A 25,766-nucleotide genomic window follows, 5' to 3' on the forward strand; every position below is an offset into this window, starting at 1 on the left:
AGCCAATAAAGTACATTTGAAGTGTAGTCACTGCTGTAATCTAGGATAGATGGCAGCCAATTTTCATACAGCAAGCTCCCACAAAACAGCAATGTGGTAACGGTCAGATAATCTGTTTTTGTGACATTGATTGAGAGTTAACTATTGGTCAGGACCCAAGGGCCTTTTTATTCATATATAAGGAGAAAGAGGGTAACTAGAGAAAGGATTGGCCCACTAAAGGACTAGGGGCAATTTATAATGGCCAATTTACCTATCAACTAAAGGACAAAGGAGGAATGTTATGCTTGAACTCAGAGAAAAAGGGGTGAGATTCTAAACGAGTACTTTGCATCGGTATTCACTGAGGAGAGGGACATGACGGATGTTGAGGTTAGGAACAGATGTTTAATTACTCTAGGTCAAGTCGGCATAAGGAGGGAGGAAGTGTTGGGTATTCTAAAGGGCATTAAGGTGGACAAGTCCCCAGGTCCGGATGGGATCTATCCCAGGTTACTGAGGGAAGCTGGGGCCTTAACAGATATCTTTGCAGCATCCTTAAACACGGGTGAGGTCCCGGAGGACTGGAGAATTGCTAATGTTGTCCCCTTGTTTAAGAAGGGTAGCAGGGATAATCCAGGTAATTATAGACCGGTGAGCCTGACGTCAGTGGTAGGGAAGCTGCTGGAGAAGATACTGAGGGATAGGATCTATTCCCATTTGGAAGAAAATGGGCTCATCAGTGATAGGCAACATGGTTTTGTGCAGGGAAGGTCATGTCTTACCAACTTAACAGAATTCTTTGAGGAAGTGACAAAGTTGATTGATGAGGGAAGGGCTGTCGATGTCATATACATGGACTTCAGTAAGGCGTTTGATAAGGTTCCCCATGGCAGGCTGATGGAGAAAGTGAAGGCGCTTGGGGTCCAAGGTGTACTAGCTAGATGGATAAAGAACTGGCTGGGCAACAGGAGACAGAGAGTAGCAGTAGAGGGGAGTTTCTCAAAATGGAGACGTGTGACCAGTGGTGTTCCACAGGGATCCGTGCTGGGACCACTGTTGTTTGTGATATACATTAATGATTTGGAGGAAAGTATCGGTGGACTGATTAGCAAGTTTGCAGACGACACTAAGATTGGTGGAGTAGCAGATAGTGAAGGGGACTGTCAGAGAATACAGCAGAATATAGATAGATTGGAGAGCTGGGCAGAGAAATGGCAGATGGAGTTCAATCAGGGCAAATGCGAGGTGATGCATTTTGGAAGATCCAATTCAAGAGTGAACTATACAGTAAATGGAAAAGTCCTGGGGAAAATTGATGTCCAGAGAGATTTGGGTGTTCAGGTCCACTGTTCCCTGAAGGTGGCAACGCAGGTAAATAGAGTGGTCAAGAAGGCATACGGCATGCTTTCCTTCATCGGACGGGGCATTGAGTACAAGAGTTGGCAGGTCATGTTACAGTTGTATAGGACTTTGGTTCGGCCACATTTGGAATACTGCGTACAGTTCTGGTCGCCACATTATCAAAAGGATGTGGATGCTTTGGAGAGGGTGCAGAGGAGGTTCACCAGGATGTTGCCTGGTATGGAGGGCGCTAGCTATGAAGAGAGGTTGAGTAGATTAGGATTATTTTCATTAGAAAGACGGAGGTTGAGGGGGGACCTGATTGAGGTGTACAAAATCATGAGAGGTATAGACAGGGTGGACAGCAAGAAGCTTTTTCCCAGAGTGGGGGTTTCAATTACTAGAGGACACGAGTTCAAAGTGAAAGGGGAAATGTTTAGGGGGGATATGCGTGGAAAGTTCTTTACGCAGAGGGTGGTGGGCACCTGGAACGAGTTGCCAGCGGAGGTGATAGACGCGGGCACGATGGAGTCTTTTAAGATGTATCTAGACAGATACATGAATGGGCAGGAAGAAAAGAGATACAGAAGCTTCGAAAATAGGCGACATGTTTAGAGAGAGGATCTGGATCGGCGCAGGCTTGGAGGGCCGAAGGGCCTGTTCCTGTGCTGTAATTATCTTTGTTCTTTGTAGGACACCTGGGATTATTCCCCTGCTCTTTCTTCAAAATAGTGCCATGGGATCATTTATATCCAACTGTGTGAGGAGATGAGGGGCTGGATTTTGTATAGGAGGCAGAACTCCCACACCAGGCCAAAAAGGCAGGGGAACCCTGCCTCTGCATTTTCACAGCACCCCAGAGCCATCCTCTGGTGTTTTTCAATCAAAGATTCGGGAGCCAGGGTCCCGGTCTCCTTAAAAAGGTAGAGATCCTGCCTCCAGGAGCTGCTGACCAATCAGTGGGCCGGCAGCTCAGCAGTGCCACTGGGAGTGGTGGCCACTGCCAATACTGCAGAGGCCTTGGACCCAAGCCCACCACTAGAACCCCGGACAAAAGGTTTGTGAGGCAGGGTCGCTGGTGCCAGTCCAGAAGGCCCCAGTGAGGGGGTGTGGAGGGGTTGTCGTGAAGTCCGGGGGAAGGGAGGCCCCGGGGGTAAAGTTGTTCCCAGTGGGAGTCCTCCAAAGGCCACAAATTGCCCATAGAGTGCACCCCCCAAGTTCGCAGGGAGGGCGCCTCATGTTGCAAGGCATCCTCCCTGCAGAGTGGAGGCCCCCCCCCCCCCCACCCCCACCACCATTGGTTAAGATCCCAGCGGCGGCAGGACCATGACCTTAATTGGCCATTAAGGGCCTCAATTGGCCTCTGGGCAGGAAGGCTGTCATCGGCCTATCTCGAGCCTGGGCCTCCGCCCCGCTGTCGCCCACCACCAACCCCCCACCATCAGGGGGACCCATAAAAGCACGTCCGAGGACTCATTTGAATGTTTCATTTGAAAGATGGCACCTCCAACAGTGCAGCACTCCCTCAGTATTGCACTGGAGTGTCAGTTTAGAATTTTGTGCTCAAGTCTCTGGAGTGGGATTTTGAACCCATAACATTCTAACTCGGAGTAGAGTGCGCTACCAACTGAGCCATGACCTAAATCTAGCAACTCCACTTGGCAGATAGCATGGAATGCTTTGTCACATGGAATAGATGAGGGAAAGACCATTGCATCTTTTAAAAGAGAGGAGCTATATTTTGAAGAGGAGAAAAGTAGAGGATTAGGAAGAGCATGGGGCAGTTACATTAGTTTTGAATTGCTCTAGCAAGCAGTAAATACAGACAAAAATGTGCCAAATGATTTTCTTCTGTGCTGTAAACTCATATGGTTCTACACTCACACCATCCTGACTTGGAACTATATCACTGCTTCTTCACTATCACTGGGTCAAAAGCCTGAAACTCCCTCCCTAACGTCACTGTGGATGCACCTACACCCCATAGACTGCAGTGAAGGCAGTTCACACAACCTTCTCAAGGGCAACTAGGAAAGGGTAATAATTGCTGGCCTTGCCAGCAATGCCACATCCCACTATCAAATAAAAAAAAAGTCAGGAACTATAATCCACCTATTTCATCTTCTGGAGGAAAGTCTGTATGATCCCTGATCAAAAAAGTAATGAGACTGAACTCCAAAATATTCATTGCCATCCATTTGTCCTAATCCTGCTCCAACCTGCTTCTATACCAGTCCAGCTGCAAACGCACAAAACCGGTACCCTCTTTTCTCAAACAGCAAGGATTCCAGACTCTCCACAGGCAACTTTCATGAGAACAGGAGTTTCTTTCTATAGCATAGAGAGACAAGAATCACTCAATTATAGCTGGAAGTAACATTGCGAGGACAGAGGGACTTGATCCAATATATTAGCGGCAGGGCTGTTGTAGAAGCATGCCTGAGCACATGGTGGGAGAAAATGGACGGCTCTGAAACAGAAGGAAATGAATGGCAAATGAGGGAAGTGAAAATTAGTTGGTAATGCAGATGAAAGAGTAGAGCAGAAGCTGGAAACTTTTAAGTTGGGCAGGTAAGGAGGAGAAGCCAAGAGCATTGTTTTGGGGGTGGGGGTGAAGGACAGAACCGGAGGTAAAGTGTGACCATGAACTGGGAGTAGAAGAGTACCAGCTTAATTATGTTAGAGGGAAGATGAATGAAAAATGGAATTGAGTAACAGAAGGGAGGAGAGGGGCAGATGAAAAGGTTGGAGAAGCCCATCTCTGTAGAACGGTGGGGTACTAGGAGTTGGGTGGGATGCAGCATCACTGTGCACAGGATCTAAAAAGGGATAGAATGTCTTTGTGAAATGGGACAGTGGGTGGTTGGTTGTGGGAAATGACTGCTGAGGTAGCATGTGCATATGATGGGCTGGTGGACTGTTGATAATCCTGATGCCAATTTGTTTTATCTTTTCTCAGTTTAAAAATCTATTAATTGCAAAGTGTAAAAGTCCTTAAAATGAAACGAAATGCATAACATAAAAATGCAATTTTTTTTTCTATGCAACAGGCTTCCAATTTTGCCAAAAAATCCACCACAAATTCTGTGCCTTTTGCGTTCATGTGTGTAAATTTTCTCCTATGCTAATATAAGCAAAGAAATGTTGTTCAGATCTTAATGTCAATCTCAACGTCTGTATAACTACTTGTTTTCACAAGTCAGTGTTATTCTGTTAGCTTTTTGGGACTGTATCGCCTTGTACAAAGGCAGTATTCAAGTTTTGATTTTCTAGGTTGACAATATATGCAAAGGGAGGGGGGATAGTTGCTGAATCCAATGGGTGGGAGAGGAGGAAATGATTGGCTACTGCCTACAGAGATAGCAATGCTAATAGCCGTTGCAAGTTCCTCTGTAAGTAAACATTACTATCCTTTCTAGCCTCCGTCTGGCTCAGCCTGTGAATATAGGCTAGCAATAAGTTTTGGCTTGCTGGCCTGTATGTACCTTTGTTACATACTGGAGGAGTTCCAATGGTCAGAAAAAAAACTTGTGAATTGACTTAAAATCAATTGAGTGTGCACAGCTCTCCAGTTGATGTATTGCTCCAATCTGCTCTGTAATGTAGATAAGGTAGATTCCATAGCAATTAAACCTATGGCTAGTTACAGAACAATGGGGTTAAATTTCCGCTGGTCGCAATCCTAACACTTACTTCAGGATTGTGCCTGCTAGGTCCTCCTGCACAACCTCACTGGACAAAGTATGTGGGACACTAAAAGGACAGTAGCTCATTTGCAAGGAGCCAGGCACACCTAGGAACAAATGAGTTAAGAGTACAGAGTTTTGATTTCAATACATTAGGATTACAGGTAGGAGAAAAAGTGCATTTGGAATTTAAATGCTAAAAAATAGAATTAAGGAACAGGAATAAAAGTCACAGTAACCAGAGGGTTTTGTGACAGCTTTCCACTTTCACACCTGCAGCTATCTAATAATAGTGATTAAGGCAAAGATCCAATTAAAATAAAACTACTGAAGAAAATTGTTTGTATGGCTTATCTGAACTAGACCACTGATTAATTTGTACTAAACCTCCAGAAAGATCACCATGGGTGCTGAATGCCCCATATCATCATATCAGGTGCTGGCACTGAACAGAAATCCTACTCTTAACCAACCTGCTCAATGTTGTTATTCAATTGAGAAATGTGAAGGAAGGATCAAGACCAGTTATACAATCAGAGTTTAAGAGAACTATGAGAGAATGTCAGGTAAATCACTGTGCAGGGGGAGGTGACACCAAGCTTGAGTTTCAAAAGCCTGCAGATTGCAGAAGGAAGATTAATTGAATAGATTTTGTTAAATATTGCTATTAATGTACATTTTTTTCTATGAAATGTGAATGAATAGTCTCAGAAGTACTCTATTTTGACTGTTTCATCAGTAGATAACGAAACAGCAATACCTTGCCAGCTAATCATAGTTTATGATGTACCACTGAGGTGTACTTGGTTTGCCAAATGTAGTGATTTAACAATGCATTATTATTATTCATTCATTGGGTATAATACTTGCAAACAACAGGGTTGATTTTAACTTTGGAAAGTGGCGAATAACAATAATAGTGTATCAGCCATATGTTCTACATCCCCCCAGATCTTCCTTCCCACTGAAGTCAGGGCAGACGGCCAATCTACTACCACCTGTTGTCAGGACACCAAGGTTGGAAAGAGTAAAAAGAACCTCAACAACACTAGCCAAAATCATGGAAAATCCTATAATCCATGTAATAAAAACATAATCCAATTCATTAATTAACATTAAACAAATGGAATTGCAGAATGCAATTCCCAAAGCACTAATAAAATTCCCAAGTCCCATGCAATAAAACTACAATTTGACTACATGGTCACAGTAAAACAGTGGCCTTGAAATAAGGTTAATTAGGAAATAAAAAAAGTCAAGGTTACAAATTGAAAATGATTACTGAACCACAATGTTGTGATGCATCATATCTTCCCTCTGACTTTCATCAATCTTGGCAATGTCCTGGATTTGATCCTTGTCCTAGGCTACTAATTTGAAAAAGGGTATTTATCCAGTAGAGGTAAAATTTGGCTCTTTTCTTCTGGGGGTGTCAGTTGTTAAATATGGCAATAATTGAGCAGTCACGAAATAAAAACATGTAACAGTAGATTAAATTTCTTGGTTGCTTTGGAGTGTGATATGGAGTTGCAATGGGTGCTTAGGGACAAAAACCAGTTCGACATTCATCTTGTTAGGCAGCAAACAAATCACTGTTTACTTTGAAGCCCAAGATGCTTTTGCTTAAAGAGCTTAATTTTAATATATTAAACATACACTGCTTCCAAATTTCCTTGTCAAGAATTGTTCTTCTCAGAACACTCCTGACTGACACACTCTTTCTGGGCCGACATGAAGTCAGCATTTAAAAAAGGACCATTTACTTTTGAATTCCAGCATACATGGAAGTGAATTTTATCTTTGGGTTTGGCGGGTTTTTTTGGGGGGCGGGGGGGGGTGGAGAAATAGGCATTCCAAAATTGTGCCACCTATTTGAAACTGATCTGCAAACAACCTCCATCACCAAGAAGGTACTGCCAATGGCAGTGAATATCATCACAGTTTTCCACTTCTTTGCTTCAGGCTTGTTCTAAGCTACACAAGTTACATCAGCAACATCAGTCACTCTAATTCACAGATGAATTAAACTGGTAGCTAATGAATTATTCACAAGGACAAGCAATCTGATCACATTTTCCATGGAAAACCAGCAGCAGAATCAAGGGACAGTGAAATTATTTTCACATCACAGGATTCTCCAAAGTCCAGGTCAGTACTAACAATATCTGTGTGGATCTATGCACCCTAGACAAAATGTCACAGTATGCATGAACTGCAAGTGATATCACTCCAAAAATATCCAGGTGATTAGTGAATATAAGAACAACATTATGCAAGTGAACTGTGCTTTCCCAAGCAACAGTCAGGTGGCTTTCATTTAAAGGCATTCCTGGTACCAGATTTCACTGACGGAGAAAGAAGATTGTAACAATGGTTCCTAATACCATTGAAATAGCCATGATCAGCAGCTAATTCAAAATGCAATGAGGCTCATGCAGGCAACAGGATCATTATCAAGTGCATTCTAGCCATCTTGAAACAACAATCTATATTCCTGAAAGGTCAACAGATGGTTTACAATACAACCCCTTCAAGGTCTCCAAGATCACTGTAATCTGTTGTCTGCTGCACAACTTGGCCATCCAGAGATGCATAGCCATGAAGCAGGAGAAGTTTCTATCTGCAGTTAGAAGCAGAACAAGATGATAGTGATGAGCCCTTGAGAGGCAGCATCCTCATCCATGCCTACTCCAATGAGGCCCACAATGCTAAGCGATCTTTAATCATGCCCACTGATCTGCATGTGATTAGATTTTACTGAGTTTACATTTATATAGACTAACACATTTGACTCGACAGTCTAAGTGTTCTAATCGTTCAATAGCTAATAGCTGGTGGTGGGGGGAGTGAATATTTAAAGATGGTCGATAGGGTATCCTGGATGGTGTTGAGCTGCACTTATCCAGGCAAGTGGAGAGTATTCCAGAACACTCCAGACTTGTGCCTTGTAGATGGTGGACAGGCTTTGGGGATTGAGATCATGAATCACTCACCACAGAATTCCCAGCCTCTGACCTGCTTTTGTAGCCACAGTTTCTGGTCAATGGTAACCCCCAGGATGTTTATGGTGGGGTTTCAGCAAAAGCAAGGCCATTGAATGTCAAAAGGAGGTGGTCAGTTTCTCTATTGGTGGAGATGGTCATTGCTAGCACTTGTGTGGTGTGAATGTTACTTGCCACTTATCAACCCAAGCTTGAATGTTGTCCAGGTCTTGCTGCAGTGTAGACATAGACTGCTTCAGTATCTGAGGAGCTGCAAATGGAACTGAATACTATGCAATCAAGTGAACATCCCCACTCTTCACCTTATGATGGAGGGAAGTTCATTGATGAAGATGGTTGAGCTTAGGACACTACTCTGAGGAGCTCCTGCAGTCTTGTCCCAGGTCTGAGATAATTGGCCTCCAACAATCACATCCATCATTGTGGTAGGTATGACTACAAAAACTGGAGAGTTTTTCCCCTCATTGCCATTGATTTCAATTTTACTAGGGCTCCTTGATGCCACACTTGGTCAAATTGTGCCTTGATGTCAAGCGTAGTCACTCTCACCTCACCTCTGGAGTTCAGCTCTTTTGTTCATGTTTGGACCAAAGCTGTACTGCGGTCTGTAGTTGAGTGGCCCTGGTGGAACCCAAGCTGAGCATTGGTGAGCAGGTTATTGGTGAACAAGTGCCACTTGATAGCACTGTCGACAACACCTTCCATCACTTTGCTGATGATTGAGAGTAGACTGATGGGATGGCAATTGGTTGGATCGGATTTGTTCTGCTTTTTGTGGACAAGAAATACCTGGGCAATTTTCCACATTAGCAGGTAAATGCCAGTGTTGTAGCTGTACTGGAAAAGCTTGGCTAGAAATATGCATAGTTCTGGAGCACAAGTCTTGCACATTACAGCCCAGATTTTGGCAGGGCCAATAGCCTTTGCTGGATCCTGTGTACACAGCCATTTCTTGATAACATGTGGAGTGAATCTAATTGGCTGAAGGCTGGTATCTGATGGTGGAGGCCACAGGAGGAGGCCAAGATGGATCATCCACTTGGCACTTCTGGCTGAAGATTGTTGCAAACCCTTCAGCCTCGTCTTTGGCACTCAAGTGCTGGGTTCCACTATCACGGAGGATGAGGATGTTCATGGAGCCTCCTCATCCTAGTTGTTTAATGTTCCACCACTATTCACAATTGGATGTGGCAGGACAGCAAAGTGTTGGTCTGATCCGTTGGCTGTGACATCACTTATCTCTGTCTATAGCATGCTGCTTCCACTGTTTAGTATACATGTAGGCCTGTGTTGTAGATTGCCCAGGTTGGCATCTCATTTTTTTAGGTATGGCTGGTGCTGCTCCAGGCATGTTCTTCTACACTCTTCATTGAACCAAAGTCAGTTCCCTGTCTTGATGGTAGTGTTAGAGTGAGGGATATTTTAAGCCATGAGATTACAGATTGTGGTGGTGTACAATTCTGCTGCTGCTGATGGCTCACAGCACCTCATGGATGCCCTGTTTTGAGCTATCCCATTTAGCACCCTGGTAGTGCCACACATCATGATGGAGTGTCCTCAGTGTGAAGATGAGTCCTTGGGCTGGATTTTAATCGGTGGCACGCTTCAAAAATGGCGATCCGCCGCGTGGACCTCACATCGCGGAGCCACCGTGATATTCAATGCAGCGGCTCATTTAAATGGCTGGGGCAGTCTGCCCACCCTGATGACATGGAGGGAGTCGGCGGTCTGTCTCCAGTAATGGCATCAGGTGCCATTATGCAGGCACCAATGCATTTTTAAAGGACTTCGAGCCCTACATTGCAATTTACATATTTAAAGGAATAGTGACTTAAAATAGATGTGAAAAATTAAATAATGTTTCTAGCTGCTCTCCCACTCCCACAATAACCACAGAATTCCTTCCTTGCCCTCTCCCTGCTGCTGAAATACTTACCTTGTGCACCTGAACTCCGCCCCGCCCCACAACAAAGTTCATACACTATGCACTTTACACCTTCTCACCATCCCCTACACCAATTGGATGAGTTTGATCCTTCTCCCCCGCCACCAGCCCCCCGCCCCCACACTGAAAAACTTATCTGCTCCCCCATCCCCACCATTGTCCCGCATCGGATCCCCAGTTGGGTATCCAAAGGCCCGGGAGTGCCAGCCGCCGGCAGCAATATTGGTCTGGAACGGACGGTGAGAGTGGGTAAGTAATTAATTTATTTAAATACATTTAAATATTTAACTTTGCTCCCATCACCAAGCGGTCAGGGGGCCGGCACAAGGCCTCAATGTCGCTGGTAATATTGGGCCGTCAGGGGCAGGGGTGGGGGCTGTAAAATTAAGCCCTTTGTCTCCACAAGGACTATGCAATGGTCACTTGGTTACTCCTACCAATACACCATTGGCAATAGGTAGATTGGTAAGGAAGAGATCAAGTCGGTGTTTCCCTCATGTTGGTCCTCACACCACAGGTCACAAGCCCAGTCTGGTGCAAGTGGGAGTCCGGTAAGTAGTGGTGGGTGAGTAATGTGAAACTGAAATTTAGTTTTACCTTTCATTTTAATGTTTTAATTTAACGTGGTACTTTCAAAACTTAAAAGAAACTTATTGAAAATGCTAGTCAGTGGCAGTTAACAGTAAGCTTTACGTGATTGCCTGAATAGGTGTTAATTACGGTGAACAGGAAGCTGAGACAGTATTAGAACTTAAATATGGCTCAAAAACGCATATAAAAAGCAAACAGTGTCTGTGGTCGCAGAACAAAGTGCATCACAAACAAAGCAAAAATGTTGGGAATTTGATGCGGGGGGCGGGGGAAAGAAAGGTGCTGCTCTTTGTCTCCAATACTTTTAGTAGTTCATGTGAATAGGAAATGATTAATTCAATCTACCTAGAACTTAAATTATGATCAAGTAATTAGTTAAAAGACTAAAAACGATATGATGAGTTGATTAAATACATAGATTGTTTAAAGTTATATAGGGATGGCAGTGCAGGTAGTGTGGGAGTTTGCCACGTGTGGGAGTTTGCAGAGTGCATCGGTATCCTGGACAGCCATATCTGCAGTAAGTGTCTGCATCTTGACGAACTTCAGCTCAGAGTTGTTGAACTACAGCCCATGCAGTGGACATTGCTGGGCATCAGGGAAGGGGAGAATAGTGGCACAGTGGTTAGCACCGCAGCCTCACAGCTCCAGCGACCTGGGTTCAATTCTGGGTACTGCCTGTGTGGAGTTTGCAAGTTCTCCCTGTGTCTGCGTGGGTTTCCTCCGGGTGCTCCGGTTTCCTCCCACAAGCCCAAAGACTTGCAGGTTGGTAGGTAAATTGGCCATTATAAATTGCCCCTAGTATAGGTAGGTGGTAGGGAAATATAGGGATAGGTGGGGATGTGGTAGGAATATGGGATTAGTGTAGGATTAGTATAAATGGGTGGTTGATGGTCGGCACAGACTCGGTGGGCCAAAGGGCCTGTTTCAGTGCTGTATCTCTAAACCTGGACACTTTGATCCAGGATGCAGCCTTTAGGTTAGGAAATGGTATAGGTCTGCTTAGTGATCAGGAACAAGAAGGTGTGACTGCAAGTCAGGCAGGTAAGGGGACCCCAGTTGAAATGCTGGAGGAGCCTCCGCTTTTGCCCTTATACAATGGGTACATGGTCTTGCTGCCTGTGTGAATGAGATTTAAATCTGCAGGGAGCAAACTGACCACGGCACCATGGTGTAGGAGGCCATTTACGTGGGACGAGTGAAAAAGGAATGTGGTAGTGGTAAGGGAACAGTATAGCCAGGAGGATAGATGCTGTCCTCTGCACTTGCAATTGGGAGTTCCAAAAGGTTGTGTTGCCTGCCCAGTGCCAGGATTAAAGACATCTTTTTGTGCCCAGAAAAAAAACTTGGAGGGGGAGGATCCATTGTCGTGGAGCCAACAAAGGTAGAATGAGGTTCTGCTGAGAGAGTTAAAGGAGCTAGGTTCCAAATTAAAAAGCAGAACCTCAAAAGGTAACACTTTGGAATACTACCTGAGCCAGTGTCCTGAAAAACTGTATAACAGGGCTGTAGGGCTTTTAACTAAAAAGTGGCCGGAGGTGGAGGGGGTGGGGGGGGGAACCACAATATGTAATAACAGTGCATCAATGAATACGATCAAATGAGGGAAAATGGTGAAACATCAAAATTAAAGGCACTTTACCTGAATGCAATGAAGCATTTCAAGCAAGATAGACAAATTCATGGTATAAATAGAAATAAATGGGTTTGATCTTATAACCATTATAAAGGCATAGTTGCATGATGACCAAAGTTGAGAACTAAATATTCCAGGGTACTTCACATTTGAAAAGACAGACAAAAATGGAAAAAGGTGGAGGGGGGAGGCGGGGGGGGGGGGGGGGGGTTGGTGGTTAGCCTTGGTAATAGAAGGTGACATAAGGACAGTACGGAGGAAGAATCCTGGCTCAGAAGAGCAGGAAGTAGAATCAATAGGGGTCGAGTTTAGGAACAACAAGGGGCAAAAAACGCTGGTGGGAGTAGTTTATTGGCCCCCTAACAGTAGATATAATGTTCAAGAAATAAGAGGAGCTTGTTACAAAGGCAATTTAATAATTGTGGGGGCTTTAGTCTTCACATACACTGGATAAAATTAAATTGGCAAAAGTAGTGTGGAGATCATGGAATGCATTTGAGAGTTTCCAAGACCAATACGTCATTGAATTAACTAGGGAAGAGGTTATTTTAGATCTTGTTTTGTGTAATAAGAGAGGGTTAATTAGTAATCTCATACTAAAGGATCCTCTGGGAAAGTGATCATAGAATTGCATGTCAAGTTTGAGAGTGATATACGCAAGTCTGAAATTACAGTATTGAACTTAAATAAAGCTAATTATATAGGTGTGAGGGATCTATTGGCTAAGGTGGATTGAGAAATTAGATTAAAAGGTATGACAGTAGATGAGCAACGGCAAATATTTAAAGAAATATTTCAGAATATAAATCTGTTGAGAATTCTATTAAGAAATAAAACCTTCATGAGCAAAGGGAGATATTCATGGCTAACTAAAAATGTTTAGGATAGTTCCGAAGAAGGGTCACTGACCCGAAACGTTAGCTCTGCTTCTCTCTCCACAGATGCTGCCAGACCTACTGAGTATTTCCAGTATTTCTTGTTTTTATTTCAGATTTCCAGCATCCGCAGTATTTTGCTTTTACGTTAAGGATAGTATTAGATTAAAAGAAGAGGCTTATAATATTACTAAGAAGAGTAGTAAGCCGAAGGATTGGGAGAGTTTTAGACAGTGGCAAAGTGTGACCAAAAAATTGGTAACTGTGGAGAAAGTAGAATCAGAGGTAAACTAGCCAGAATTATAAAAACACATTGTAGGAACTTCTACAAATATGTAAAAAGAGATTAGCAAAAGTATCTGTCCCTTAGAGACTGAGACAGTGGAAATTACAATGGAGAATAAGGAAATGGCAGAGACGTTAAATTTTTATCTGTTTTCACAATAGAGGACACAAAAACATAATCAAATAGTGGGGAACCAAGGATCTATGAGATTGAGGAACTTAAAGTAATTCATATTAAGAAAGAAAAGGAACTGGAGACATTATTGGGGCGGAAAGCTGACAAATCACCTAGACATGACAGTCTACATCCTAGGGTTCTAAAAAGGGGAGGCTGCAGAGATAGTGGATGCATTGGTTGTGATATTCCAAAATTCCCTAGATTCTGTTACGGCCCCTGTTGATTGGACGGTAGCAAATGTAACAAGAAAGGAGGAAGAGAGAAAACAGGTAACTACAGGCCCATTAGCCTGACATCAGTCATCGGGAAAATGCAGGAAATTATTAGGGATGTGGTAACAAGGCACGTAGAATATCATAATATTAGGCAGAGTCAACATCATTTTATGAAACAGAAATGGTGTTTGATAAATCTATTAGAATTTATTAGGATGTAACTAGCAAGGTAGATAAAAGGAGGAACAGGTGGATGTAGTATATTTGGATTTTCAAAAGGCATTCGCTAAGGTGTCATGAAAAAGATTGTTGTACAAGAGGAGAGCACTTGGGGTTGGGGGTAATACATTAGCATGGCTACAGGATTGGTTACAGGACAGAAAACAAAGCGTAGGAATAAATGGGTCATTTTCAGGTTGGCAGGCTGTAACTAGTGGGGTGCTGCAAGGATCACTGCTGGGCCTCAGCTATTTACAATCTATATTAATGACCTAGATGAAGGAACGGAGTGCAATGTATCCAGGTTTGCTGACAATACAAAATTAGGTGGGAAAGTAAATTGTGAAGAGGACACAAAAGAGTCTGCAGAGGGATATAGATAGGGCAAGTGAGTGAGCAAGAAGGTGGCAGATGGAGCACAACGTGGGGAAATGTGAAGTTATTCACTTTGGTAGGAAGAATAGAAAAAACAGAATTGTTTTTAAATTGTGAGGAACTATTAAATATTGCTGTCCAGAGGGATTTGGGTGTCCTTGTACAAGTAAAACAGAAAGTTAACATGCAGTATGCCAATGAAGGCGGCAAATGGTATTTTGGCCTTTATTACAAGGATGTTGGAGTACAAGCATAAGGAAGTCTTATTGCAGTTGTAGATGACCTTGGTGAAACTACACCTGGCTTACTCGGCTGGATTTAATGGGCCCCTATGAGACGGGCTAGGAGGTGGTGGGGGGGCATAATGCCCGTTCCCCCTCCCATCGCACCACAATTAAGTAGGGGGCGGGTAAGGCGGACAATGGCCTTCCCGCCCAGAGGCCAATTGAGGCCCTTAAGATGCCTATTAGTAGTCACTTAAGGACCTCTTCCTGCTGCTGCAGTGGGAGGGGGAGCCTCTGCCACTTGGGGAGGACACCACGTAAAATGAGGTGACCTCCCTGCGTGCTTGGGAGGTGGGGGTTTTCCTCTGTGGACAAACTGTGGCCCATGGAGGGCTCCCAGTGGCAAACAACCCACCTCCCTGAACACAGACCTCCCACCACACTCATAGCCTACCCTCCCTCTTACAGAGCCTGCCAGACTAGCCCCAGTGGCTCACTTACCCAAGCTCCCAGTCTCCAGCGCCAGGACTGGTTCCATGGCCTCCTGCAGTATTGGCAGTGGCCACCACTCCCCCGTGGCGCTGTGATTACTGGGAGCTGCCAGCCCCCTGATTGGCTGGCAGTCCTTGGAGGCGGAATCCCCATCCCTTCAAGGGATGGGATTCTGGTGTTGGGCTGTTAATTGCCCAAGCGCCGTCAAATAGAGCCGGGGGAGCTGCAAAAGACCAAGGCAGATTTCCCACTGCCTTTTCAGCCTGGCAACAGGAGTCCTACCAGGTCCATTAATTCGAGCCCACTGTGTACAGTTTTGGTCTCCATACCTAAGGAAGCATATGAAGGATGCCTTACAGGGCGTGCAACAAAATGTTTATTACATTGATTTCTGGGATGAAAGGGTTGTCCGATGTGGAGAGATTGAGTAGATTGGGCCTATATTCTCAGGAGCTTACAAGAATGAGAGATGATCTCATTGAAACATATAAAATTCTGAGCGGATTTGACAGAGTAGCTGCTGAGAGGTTGTTTCCCCTGGCTAGGAGAATCGAGAATAAGAGGGGGGGGGGGGGCATAGTCTCAGAGTAATGGGATGGTCATTTCAGACTGAGACAAGGAGAAATTCCTTCAGAGTCCTGAATCTTTGGACTTCTTTACCCCAGAGGGCTGTGGCTGCTTAGTTGTGAGTATATACAAGGCTGAGATCAATAGATTTTTGGACTCGAGGAGAGTCCCATAATGGCTGATCCTTAAATTGTCTAGTTGTTACAAACAGCTGGTTACTGTAATATTATTTGTTCCTTTGGTATGTGAACTATTGTAAGATTCATAGGACTACAAGTAATATCCAAAGAATAAATGGGATTTTATTAGAACTTAAACCAGAACAGATATATGGACAGCTACTACACGAGCACATCTACACACATCTCACTTTGTCGGGCTGCACCCATAATTCCCTGGTCATGTGGCATGGCATCACTTCCCCGAGTGACCTTCACTTCCAGCCGCTTAAGGTAATCCCACAACAGTTACATGCCCTGGACTTCTGACTACTGACAGCCTTGAAGCAGATATATGTAACATTGATTAGACTGTGACATCATGGCTTTCAGCTCATGAGTACATTAACAACAACAACTTCCATTTTTATAACACCTTTAATGTGGAAAAATGAGGGAAACTGCCCGTAAGGCCCAATCCCGTTCATAATACCAATGTGGAACTTTATGTTATTACAGTATCAAGATCTGCAACTAGGCTACCTCTAGTCACAGTGTAAAACAGGGTAAGAAGAGGTGACTGAAAGACATTGATAAATGTACAGATGTCTCCCTTTATAACATTTCATACTCATGAGACTATTTTCCCTTCAACTGATTGGAACAATTGTCCACTGACAGACAAAGCCAGCAGTGACACCTTGATTACCCCACAACACAAATAAATCTTGCAAAAAGAAAATTGTTATTTAGACTAAACACTTACGTCGAATCAGTGTCTTTTTCTTTCTTCCGTATACCAAAAGCCTTCCTTGTACGCTTTTTCAATCCTGTTGAGGTAAAAATAAAGTATCTTAGTCTGAGTTTAAACATGAATCAAATATCAGAACAGGTTGTAAGTAGGGATAGTATTAATAAAGTCGAAGTGTCTAAAAGATCAATGGGAAGTTATATTTTTCAGTCAATGTTAAAAAGCAACATCTAGTGAGAAGGTACTATACAAGCTTGGAGTCTGGTTCATTGATCATGCACTTTATAGGTCAGATTGACGGATGCAAATTCTGAAGAGTTTGGTAAGAAAAAAGGTGTATCCATGAAATTATTTATATGGTTACCTGCACCATGAAATTAAAAGGAATATTCTTTTTCTCTTGACAATTTTTTCTCTCCCTCTCATGCTGGAAGTATCATTTTTCACAGCCGCAAGTTCTACTCTCATGTAGTACCTTAGAGTCAGAGTCATAATGCTCAGAAATAGACCCTTCAGCCCAACGCGTCTGCGCCGACCATCAAGTACTCACTCAATCTAATCCCATTTTCCGGCACTTGGCCCATAGCCTTGTATGCTATTGCATTTCAAGTGCTCATCTAAATACCTCATAAATGGTGTGAGGGTTCCTGCCCTTCAGGCAGTGTGTTCCAGATTCCAACCACCCTCTGGATAAAAAATGTTTTCTTCAACTCCCCTCTAATCCTCCTGCCCCTTACCTTAAATCTATGCCCCCCCGGTTATTGACCCCTCCGCTAAGGGAAAAAGTTTCTTCCCATCTATCCTATCAATGCCCCTCATAATTTTGTATACCTCAATCAGGTCCCCTCTCAGCCTTCTCAACTCCAAGGAAAACAACCCCAGCCTATCCAGTTTCATGCACCATGGCCACACACCCCCAGTAAGATGGAGCCATCAAGGCCTTGTTCCTCCAGAGGACACCCGCTACAGTCACACACAGCGCACTGAGCAGACTGCCTCCAGCTCAGCTGCTAATGTTGGGGTAGCACCTAGACATAGTGGCAGGAAAAGAAAACTGAAAGCGTTTTGAGTACGAAGGTGGTCCAAGTGAGAGTGTTGGCAATTTATTTAGGACACTGCAAAGTTCAATAAGCCCTCACCTGATGTCCAAACACGGTCACTGGATACTGATTAGAAATAGAAAACCTTACATATTTTTCCCCTTACTCATCCAAAGGAATGAGGCTAATGGTAGCATGCTCACTACCATTTTGGTTAAGACCGTCAGCCCACACAAATTAGGACTTGATCCTCTCTAGATCCACAATGGGCCTACTAACAGGGCCATAAGGTGGCCAAATATATTTTGTTCTTACAATTGGTGTGCTACTAAATTAATTCTGAAAATTCAGGCTAGATTTTCCTTTTTTGTAAACCGTATGCATTCCCCTTGCATCCCCTCCTCCCACCGGCACCATCCTACACCTGTGTAGGGGCCCCAACAACCCCACTGCCTTGTGGGCGTCTCGGGAGAGACCAAGGCTAAGGGAGTAAACCCTAACAGAAAATCCGGAGCGGAACCCCGTAGGCGGTCATATGTCACCTTTGGCATGTTTCCGGCAGTTCCTGCAGCCATACTGGTGCCAAACGTCGTGTCCTGCACTCCTTTGGACCCCACCAGAAAGGCCGAGAGGGGGGTTTTGACGACTGGGCAACTCTCAACCTCCATAAATTTGCCCAGGCATGCGCCATGGAGAGGTCACTCCATAGTTGCCTCACAGCGACTGAAACAAGACGGAAGGCGCTGCTTCACAAACCACTGACCACCTCCAGTCGCTTACCCATTGTCTCTCGAGACAAGGAGGCCAAAGAAGAAGAGATGCATTCTTATTGTTGCTTTTTACAAAGCAAAATAAAAATGGTGCTGTGCAGTTTTGCAGTAGATGACTTAATGCAATATCAATCTATTTCAGGAATAAAAGGAAACTGACCAACTAACCAACCTGAATGTCCCTGCAGTAACAGTCCTTTCACATTCCTGAAGCACCTAGATTAGTAAATGGCATATAAATGGCAACTATTTAATTCATCTGGCCTGAGGCATTCAACATTTTTGAAAAAGACACAATGAAAATCAAAGAAAGCATACTTCAATAACCAGGATATGAAAGTCCTAACTGACTGGCTTTTTGAGAAGAATAATGAATTATTTGAGACACGGTGGGGGGGGGGGGGGGGGGGGGCAGGGGGAGGTGGTGGAGGGTGCACCATAACCTGCAGCAGAACGTGGCTAAGAGTTCGCACCATACCACATCCTTATTTGACTTGAAATATGGCAAGACTATCACCACCGTAAAATGAAGATGAAGAACATGTGAATTTAAAGCTTGGAGTTACTATACACATGGTTATGACCGACCGCTCCAGTCAAAGCCCCCAATTCGTGGTGGCAGAGACGCACTGCTAATTGAATTCGTCGCTCCACAGATCGCCTAACATATCATTTAAAACTTTCCAAATTAAAGAAAGACCAGGCCAAATTGTACCATCCATTAACCCCCGAGTGAGGCTAACCAAATCAGCTGTCTTTAAAATCAACAAATTAACTCTAATTAGAAGAACTAAATTCTTAAACACTATGAAGATATAAACATTTAAAATAGAAAGAAATTAGAGTCCTTGCACATTTACAGTCCAATGTTTCTTGAAGACCTCACAATGTGGCTTTCCTTCTCCAGCGAATTTCAACAATTAACAACTTACAAACACTTTCAACAGAATCAATCTGACTTTAGAGTTTTTGAGGAATAAAAGATTGTCACAGTCTAACCTCCTTCCCTTCAGTTTAAAGTTACCAGAGATCTCTGTTTTGGCTTGATGTTTTAGAATTTTGAGAGAGACTAAATTCCTATTCCTTCAGTTTAAATGGCTGAGAGCTCTTTTTCCAGATGCTGACACCACAGCTGTGTCCTCCGTCAGTGCGTTCTGTTAGAACAAACTGTCTTCAGCTAAAAGCCAGTTCAAAATTGAATTGTAACAAATGTATCGCATGCTACTCGCTCCCAGTGGCTGTAGCTATGGTAACGAGAATGCACCCTTTGAATTGCAGTCTCCAAATGGCTGTTTCTAAGGCAACGAAAATGCACCTTCCTATAACCCCTGAGGCTTGCTGGTTCTTAAAGCAATACTAATCCCTTGCAAGCCTTAAAGGCAAATCGCATATTCCTAGAAAATAACTACAGGACCATGACAACATATCTATGAGAATAAAAGCAAAATACTGCGGATGCTGGAAATCTGAAACAAAAACAAGAAATGCTGGAATCACTCAGCAGGTCTGGCAGCATCTGTGGAAAGAGAAGCAGAGTTAACGTTTCGGGTCAGTGACCCTTCTTCAGAACTGACAAATATTAGAAAAGTCACAGATTATAAGCAAGTGAGGTGGGGGTGGGGCAAGAGATAACAAAGGAGAAGGTGCAGATTGGACCAGGCCACATAGCTGACCAAAAGGTCACGGAGCAAAGGCAAACAATATGTTAATGGTGTGTTGAAAGACAAAGCATTAGTACAGATTAGGTGTAAATACACTGAATATTGAACAGCAGCAAGTGCAAACCTGAAAAAAAACCTGAAAAAAAACAGTGGGTAAGCAAGCTGAACAAACTAAGATGAAATGAAATAAATGCAAAAAAAGATTGTAAAAAATGTAAAAAGGAATGTAAAAAAAAGGAAGAAAAAAATAACTAAAAATGAAAGTAAAATGGGGGGCTGTCATGCTCTGAAATTATTGAACTCAATGTTCAGTCCGGCAGGCTGAAGTGTGCCTAATCGGTAGATGAGATGCTGTTCCTCGAGCTTGCGTTGATGTTCACTGGAACACTGCAGCAATCCCAGGACAGAGATGTGAGCATGAGAGCAGGGGGGAGTGTTGAAATGGCAAGCAACCGGAAGCTCAGGGTCCTGCTTGCGGACTGAGCGGAGATGTTCCGCAAAGCGGTCACCCAGTCTGCGCTTGGTCTCCCCAATGTAGAGGAGACCACACTGTGAGCAGCGAATACAGTATACTACATTGAAAGAAGTACAAGTAAATCGCTGCTTCACCTGAAAGGAGTGTTTGGGGCCTGGGATAGTGAGGAGAGAGGAGGTAAATGGGCAGGTATTACACCTCCTGCGATTGCAGGGGAAGGTGCCCTGGGACGGGGACGAGGTGGTGGGGGTCATGGAGGAGTGGGAGCTAGGGAGGATCAAGGCCATGATGGATTTTTACATAAGAAAGATCATTTTAAATTGGAGGTGTTGAGGGACTGGGAGCCAATGTGGATCAGCAAGAACAGGGTTGATGAATGACTGGAAGTTGATGTTGGATGTGATACAGACAGCAATGTTTTGGATGAGCTGTAGTTTCTAGAGGTTTTAAGGGTGGGATACCAGCCTGGAGGGCATTGTAATAGGTGTTTCTGGCAGTGCCAAAGCCTTGGTGTGGCTTTCAATGGTAAATAGGCTGAGGCAGGGCCACAAACAAGTACTGAGGTGAGATTATGCGGTCTTTTTAATGGAGAATATAGGAGATCAGAAGCTCAGCTCAGGGTTGAATAAAATGCAGAGATTGGGAACAGTCTGGTTCAGCCTCAGAGAATTGTCAGGGAGGGGGATGAACTCAGTGCCATGGGTACAAAGTTTGTAAATGGGCCAAAGATGATGGCTTCAGTCTTCCCAATGTTTAACTGCAGGAAATTTTTTAAATAATTTCTCAGGATGTAGCTGTAGCTGGCAAAATACTTTCATTGATTGCCCATTCCTATTCGCCCTTAAGAAGGTGGTGATGAGCCTTCTTCTTGAACCACTTCAGTCCATGTGATAAAGAGGCTCCCACAATGCAGTTAGGTAGGGAGTGCCAGTCTTTTGACCTAGCCACAATGCAAGACTGGTGATATATGGCCATGTCAGGATAGTGTGAGATTTGCAGGGTGATACTGTCCCTCTAGGTAGCTGAGGTTGCAAATCTGAAGAAGCCTTGGTAACTTGCAAATTACACCTCATGCAAGGTTATATATCAGACAAGCATTCTGGGAGCAGTTGGGAACTCAAGAGAGATAGAGCTGTGTATAGTCAGCGTACTTGTGGGAGTTGACCCAATGCCTGTGGATCATGTTAATATTTAGCAAGGAATGTGGTATTACTCAACACAAAGAAAGAATGGTGGAATTAATACAAGAGATGCCTCAGGAAGGCACCTCTCAAGTTGGAGGGGAATGTGGACTAGCTGGTATGTGCTATACTAATCAGTTGTTCTATGTTTTGCACCATCTATTATATTAACATGTTCATACACACTGCACAAGTGTTTGTGCACTAAAATCACAACACCCAAACAGATAAAAGTGTTCTTAGGAACTATTACTTACTCAACCATGCTCTATGCAGGGCACAGAGAATACAATGCTCAACTGTAGAGGAAACTGTCATCACCCACACTTGTAATAAGCAGTGTACTCGATACAGACACAGTGCATTTATTTCGTAAGGAAGATGAGGTAACACTGCATGAAGCACAGCTCACTGGAGTTGAAGGTTTAGAAGAGGTTCTGAGGGAAGCAGCTACAATGCAAAGGTCAGATTTATTGAATGCCCTTTGAGAGTTGCTTTGGGATATATATCTTTGAGGCACCATTTTCCAGCAGAAGGTGTTACGATACATATTGAATAGGCACTTGGCTCCACATACACAGTAGTGCAAGAGAAGGACGAACAATTGCCTGCATTAAAATCTGACATTTGGCGGGGTACAAGACCAATGGCAACATTTATAAAGCAAGCCATAAATGTAACAATAGGAATGTCTCAGAAATGCTCAACATTGTTGTCATGGATACTTTGAAGTCCAAAATCCAAGAAGCAGTGAAGGCTGGCTTTGACTCACTTGGACAATGCTAACAGTCAAGCGTAAGGGAAGAATTTAATGACTTCACAGAGGGTCACTAATCTCACTTAGATAGGTCAGTGGATATCTTAATGAGATGGGGGGTAGCAGTGGCATGAATGGAGAAGCACAGGAACCATCAAGTGATAGTAATCGGATTGGTAGTTAAGGACTGGTTAAACCAGCTGGTCACATGACTAACTGGCTGGTCCAGGTTTTTTTGAACTAGCCACAGGAGAGTTTGAATTCAGAAGGCAGTTTTGCAACTAAAGCTGGAACAAGCAAGTCTCTCGCCAGGCTTTCTCTCAAGCCACTGGACCCATGGAAGACACGTAAACCTCAAGAGAGAAAAGATTTCTACATCGAAACCAGTTGAAGCGTGAACTGGGCCCCAACGAATTGCAAGACTTACTGACAACCAAAGACTCCACATTGAACTGAATGGACTGTAACTACCAGATATTGCCTCAAACTTTTCCCCCTTATTCCTTCTACTTTTTGTGTCTCTATTTGCATGTGTTTATCGTGCTTGCATGCTAGCGTGGTTGTGCTGCATATTCGTAGTCTTTGACCGGATTAGAGTTTAAGGATTAATAAATTTTCACCTTTCTTGTGGAAATCTAAGGAAACTGGTTTCATTTCTTTGCCTTACAATTGGAGCAGTGAACAAGGATTCATTAAGGGGGAAGCTAAAAAGTGTTTTCAAATTAAACCTGGTTATGATTAAACCAGGCAAAGGCTGAGAGGGAACCCCTAGACCCCTTTTCACCGGGTCGTAACACCTCCATAAACGAAGATTTAGAATATTCACCAGCTAACATACAAACTGCTCCCTCTGCTGTGAAATTAGGGTCATCATGGATTTCACCCCATATTCTAACCAAAAAACCCAAAAGGGACTGGCCAATATTTATATAGAAAACAAGCTGGTAGAAGATGAGACTGCCATGTGCAGGAGGGAACATTTTGTCGGCCACTGTTTTGTTTCAAATATTATTTGTATTATTTCAATGTCACCAACTGAAAAATATTTAAAATATGTTTGCACAGTTTATTCTCTGAATTAAGGGAGCACAACTTTTGTGCACTGGTGACAATGTTTTAAAATTATTTTCCAATGTAATTTACTGATGTTTGTCCTTTTTATTAGAAAATAAATTTGATTGCTTTATGTAAAGAATGAAATTAATTCAGTTTGATGGAAGATGCACACTAGGTATAATAGGAGTTATTACTCTCAATGCTTCCAAAATATCGTCCTTTTTCCTCAGACCAATAATTCCCCTCCTCCGTGGTTGACTCGGCCCACGACCATGTCTGTCCCATTTCTGCTCTTCCCCCTTTCCAGAACTATGATAGGGTCCCCCTTATCATCACTTACCCGCCACCTCTCCACATTCAATGTATCATCCTCCGCCATTTCTGCTACCTCTCCACTGCGATGCCACCAAACATATCTCCGCTCCTTCCCTTTCAGCATTCGGAAGGGACTGTTCCCTCCGTGACAGTCTGTCCAACTGCACAGAAATTTTCAGTGTGCTACTCAATAAAGTATTTGTTCAGTACCATTATTTTTGTCACTACTGGGAAAACTAATGAAAACAGAGACACAAGAGAAAATAAAGTCTTATCTATTTGTGCAATATATAAAACCTTTGTGACTGACTCAAGAGTTATTTCTCAGTCACAAGGCCTTCTGGACTCAACAGAAAAAGCTCTTTATCTATCATGGATTCCCTTTAAAAATGTTAACACAGGAAAGATCCAGATGGTACGATGACCTTTATGCTCTGGGACCTTGCTTCAAATGCAGCTCAGATTTATAGAATGAAAATCTCTCCCTGATGACAGCAGAAACCTTAAGTGAATTGAATGGAGATGTGTACCCAGCACAAAATTGATCATAAATTGACACCCAATTTCAATCTGTCTCAGACAATACTGGATGGAATGGTAAATGGAAATATCACCGAGGTGCAACAGGAAATGTTGTTTTTGAGACCAAAGATTAGGACAAGTTGTTGGCAGAATAGAAGGTGCATCTAACTGTGCTGCACCTGATGAGGGAGGTGCACAAGGCTGACACTGGGTGCTCAAATTAATGGGTTTCATTCCACAACACTGACATTTTCCTTGGTAAGTACAAAAGATTAATTGAAGAAAAAACAATTTGCTCGCCTATGCTGCTGTGCATGGTATCAGGTCAGAGAATGTAGCCTTGATCTTGCCTGTCTGTTTCTCTCTGCTCTTTGTATGGCTCTTCAAAACTTCAGCATGTATTCTAGGCAGATACTATAATGCAGTACTAAGGAATTACATTGTTAGAGATGTCTTCTTTCAGATGACCATGGTTCCACCAATCCAGGTGTCCATTTTGGATGGCAAAGTTATTCAGGGCATACTGCAGAATTCCTCCTGAACCTGATGGTCCTCTTGATGACCACTCAGTAGACATACATGCTTCATTGCTTTGCTCCACTATTGCTGTTTAGGTAACTCTTAGTGGGGTCATCTCCATGGAAGTGGGGTTATACCTAGTCACCCACAAGCCATCCATTGACATATTAATTTTCCTTAGTGATCATCCAGTTTTAAAGGAAGAATGGGTCATGATAATTTACAGCAAAATTTGCATTATGTGTAGGATTCTTTGCATGGTTGTTATATAGGCTGTACATTCAAGGAATGGAAGCCCCTTCCTTCGGTTAAGAGGGTTCACCACAGAAGCAAATTAATGCAGGCATCTTAAGTCTTTGGAAAAACAGAAACTCTATAAAAGCATGATGGCCTTATCTTTCTGCTGCCTTGCTTTGACGTCAAAATTGATAAAAGTTCCCAGCTCTCCTGAAAAGTATATTAGTCATCTGCAAAAGGTATGGCCATTAGATACTCTGGTTGTCATTATTCCAAGACACTGATGTGAAGAATCATAAGAAATAGGAGCAGGAGCAGTCCATTCGGCCCCCTCAGGTCTGCTCTGCCATTCAATAAGATTATGGTTGATCTGACTGCGCCTTAACTCCACTTTCCTGCCTGCCCACCGCCCCCCCCCCCCCATAACCCTTGATGCCCTTGTTGATTAAAAATCTAACAATATATTTCCAAATGAGGATCATGTGTGACTTGGAAGGGAACTTGGAGGTGATGGTGTTTTCACAACATGAGCATTATACTTCTTGGTAAAGGCCTGCTACCTGACCCGAACCCGACGACATGCGTCAGGTTCGGGTCGGGTAGGACACACACGGTAAGCGCTCTGCTGGTAAGTATTGAAATTTAAAAAAAAAACTTACCTGAGCTGGGAGTCCAGGACAAAACGGAGTCTGGGACGAAACGGAGTCTGCA

The 25,766-nt window shown here is 43.4% G+C and overlaps 1 protein-coding gene across 1 annotated transcript in view; it reads right to left on the bottom strand.

The window, feature by feature from the left end:
- sgip1a (SH3GL interacting endocytic adaptor 1a) overlaps positions 1-24,876 on the bottom strand; it is a 182,431-nt gene extending 157,555 nt beyond the window's left edge. The window contains exons 1-5 of the mRNA XM_068038061.1: positions 24,728-24,876; positions 23,803-23,938; positions 22,375-22,431; positions 21,907-21,917; positions 16,538-16,630 (exon numbers count right to left, since the gene is read on the bottom strand). Of these exons, the coding sequence (XP_067894162.1) occupies positions 16,538-16,630; positions 21,907-21,917; positions 22,375-22,431; positions 23,803-23,938; positions 24,728-24,876 (446 nt within the window). The remainder of the gene's footprint in view (positions 1-16,537; positions 16,631-21,906; positions 21,918-22,374; positions 22,432-23,802; positions 23,939-24,727) is intronic.
- Between the last annotated feature and the right edge of the window lie 890 nt (positions 24,877-25,766).

Source organism: Heterodontus francisci, chromosome 8 (genome assembly GCF_036365525.1).
Source record: "Heterodontus francisci isolate sHetFra1 chromosome 8, sHetFra1.hap1, whole genome shotgun sequence".
Classification (NCBI taxonomy): Eukaryota; Metazoa; Chordata; class Chondrichthyes; order Heterodontiformes; family Heterodontidae; genus Heterodontus; species Heterodontus francisci.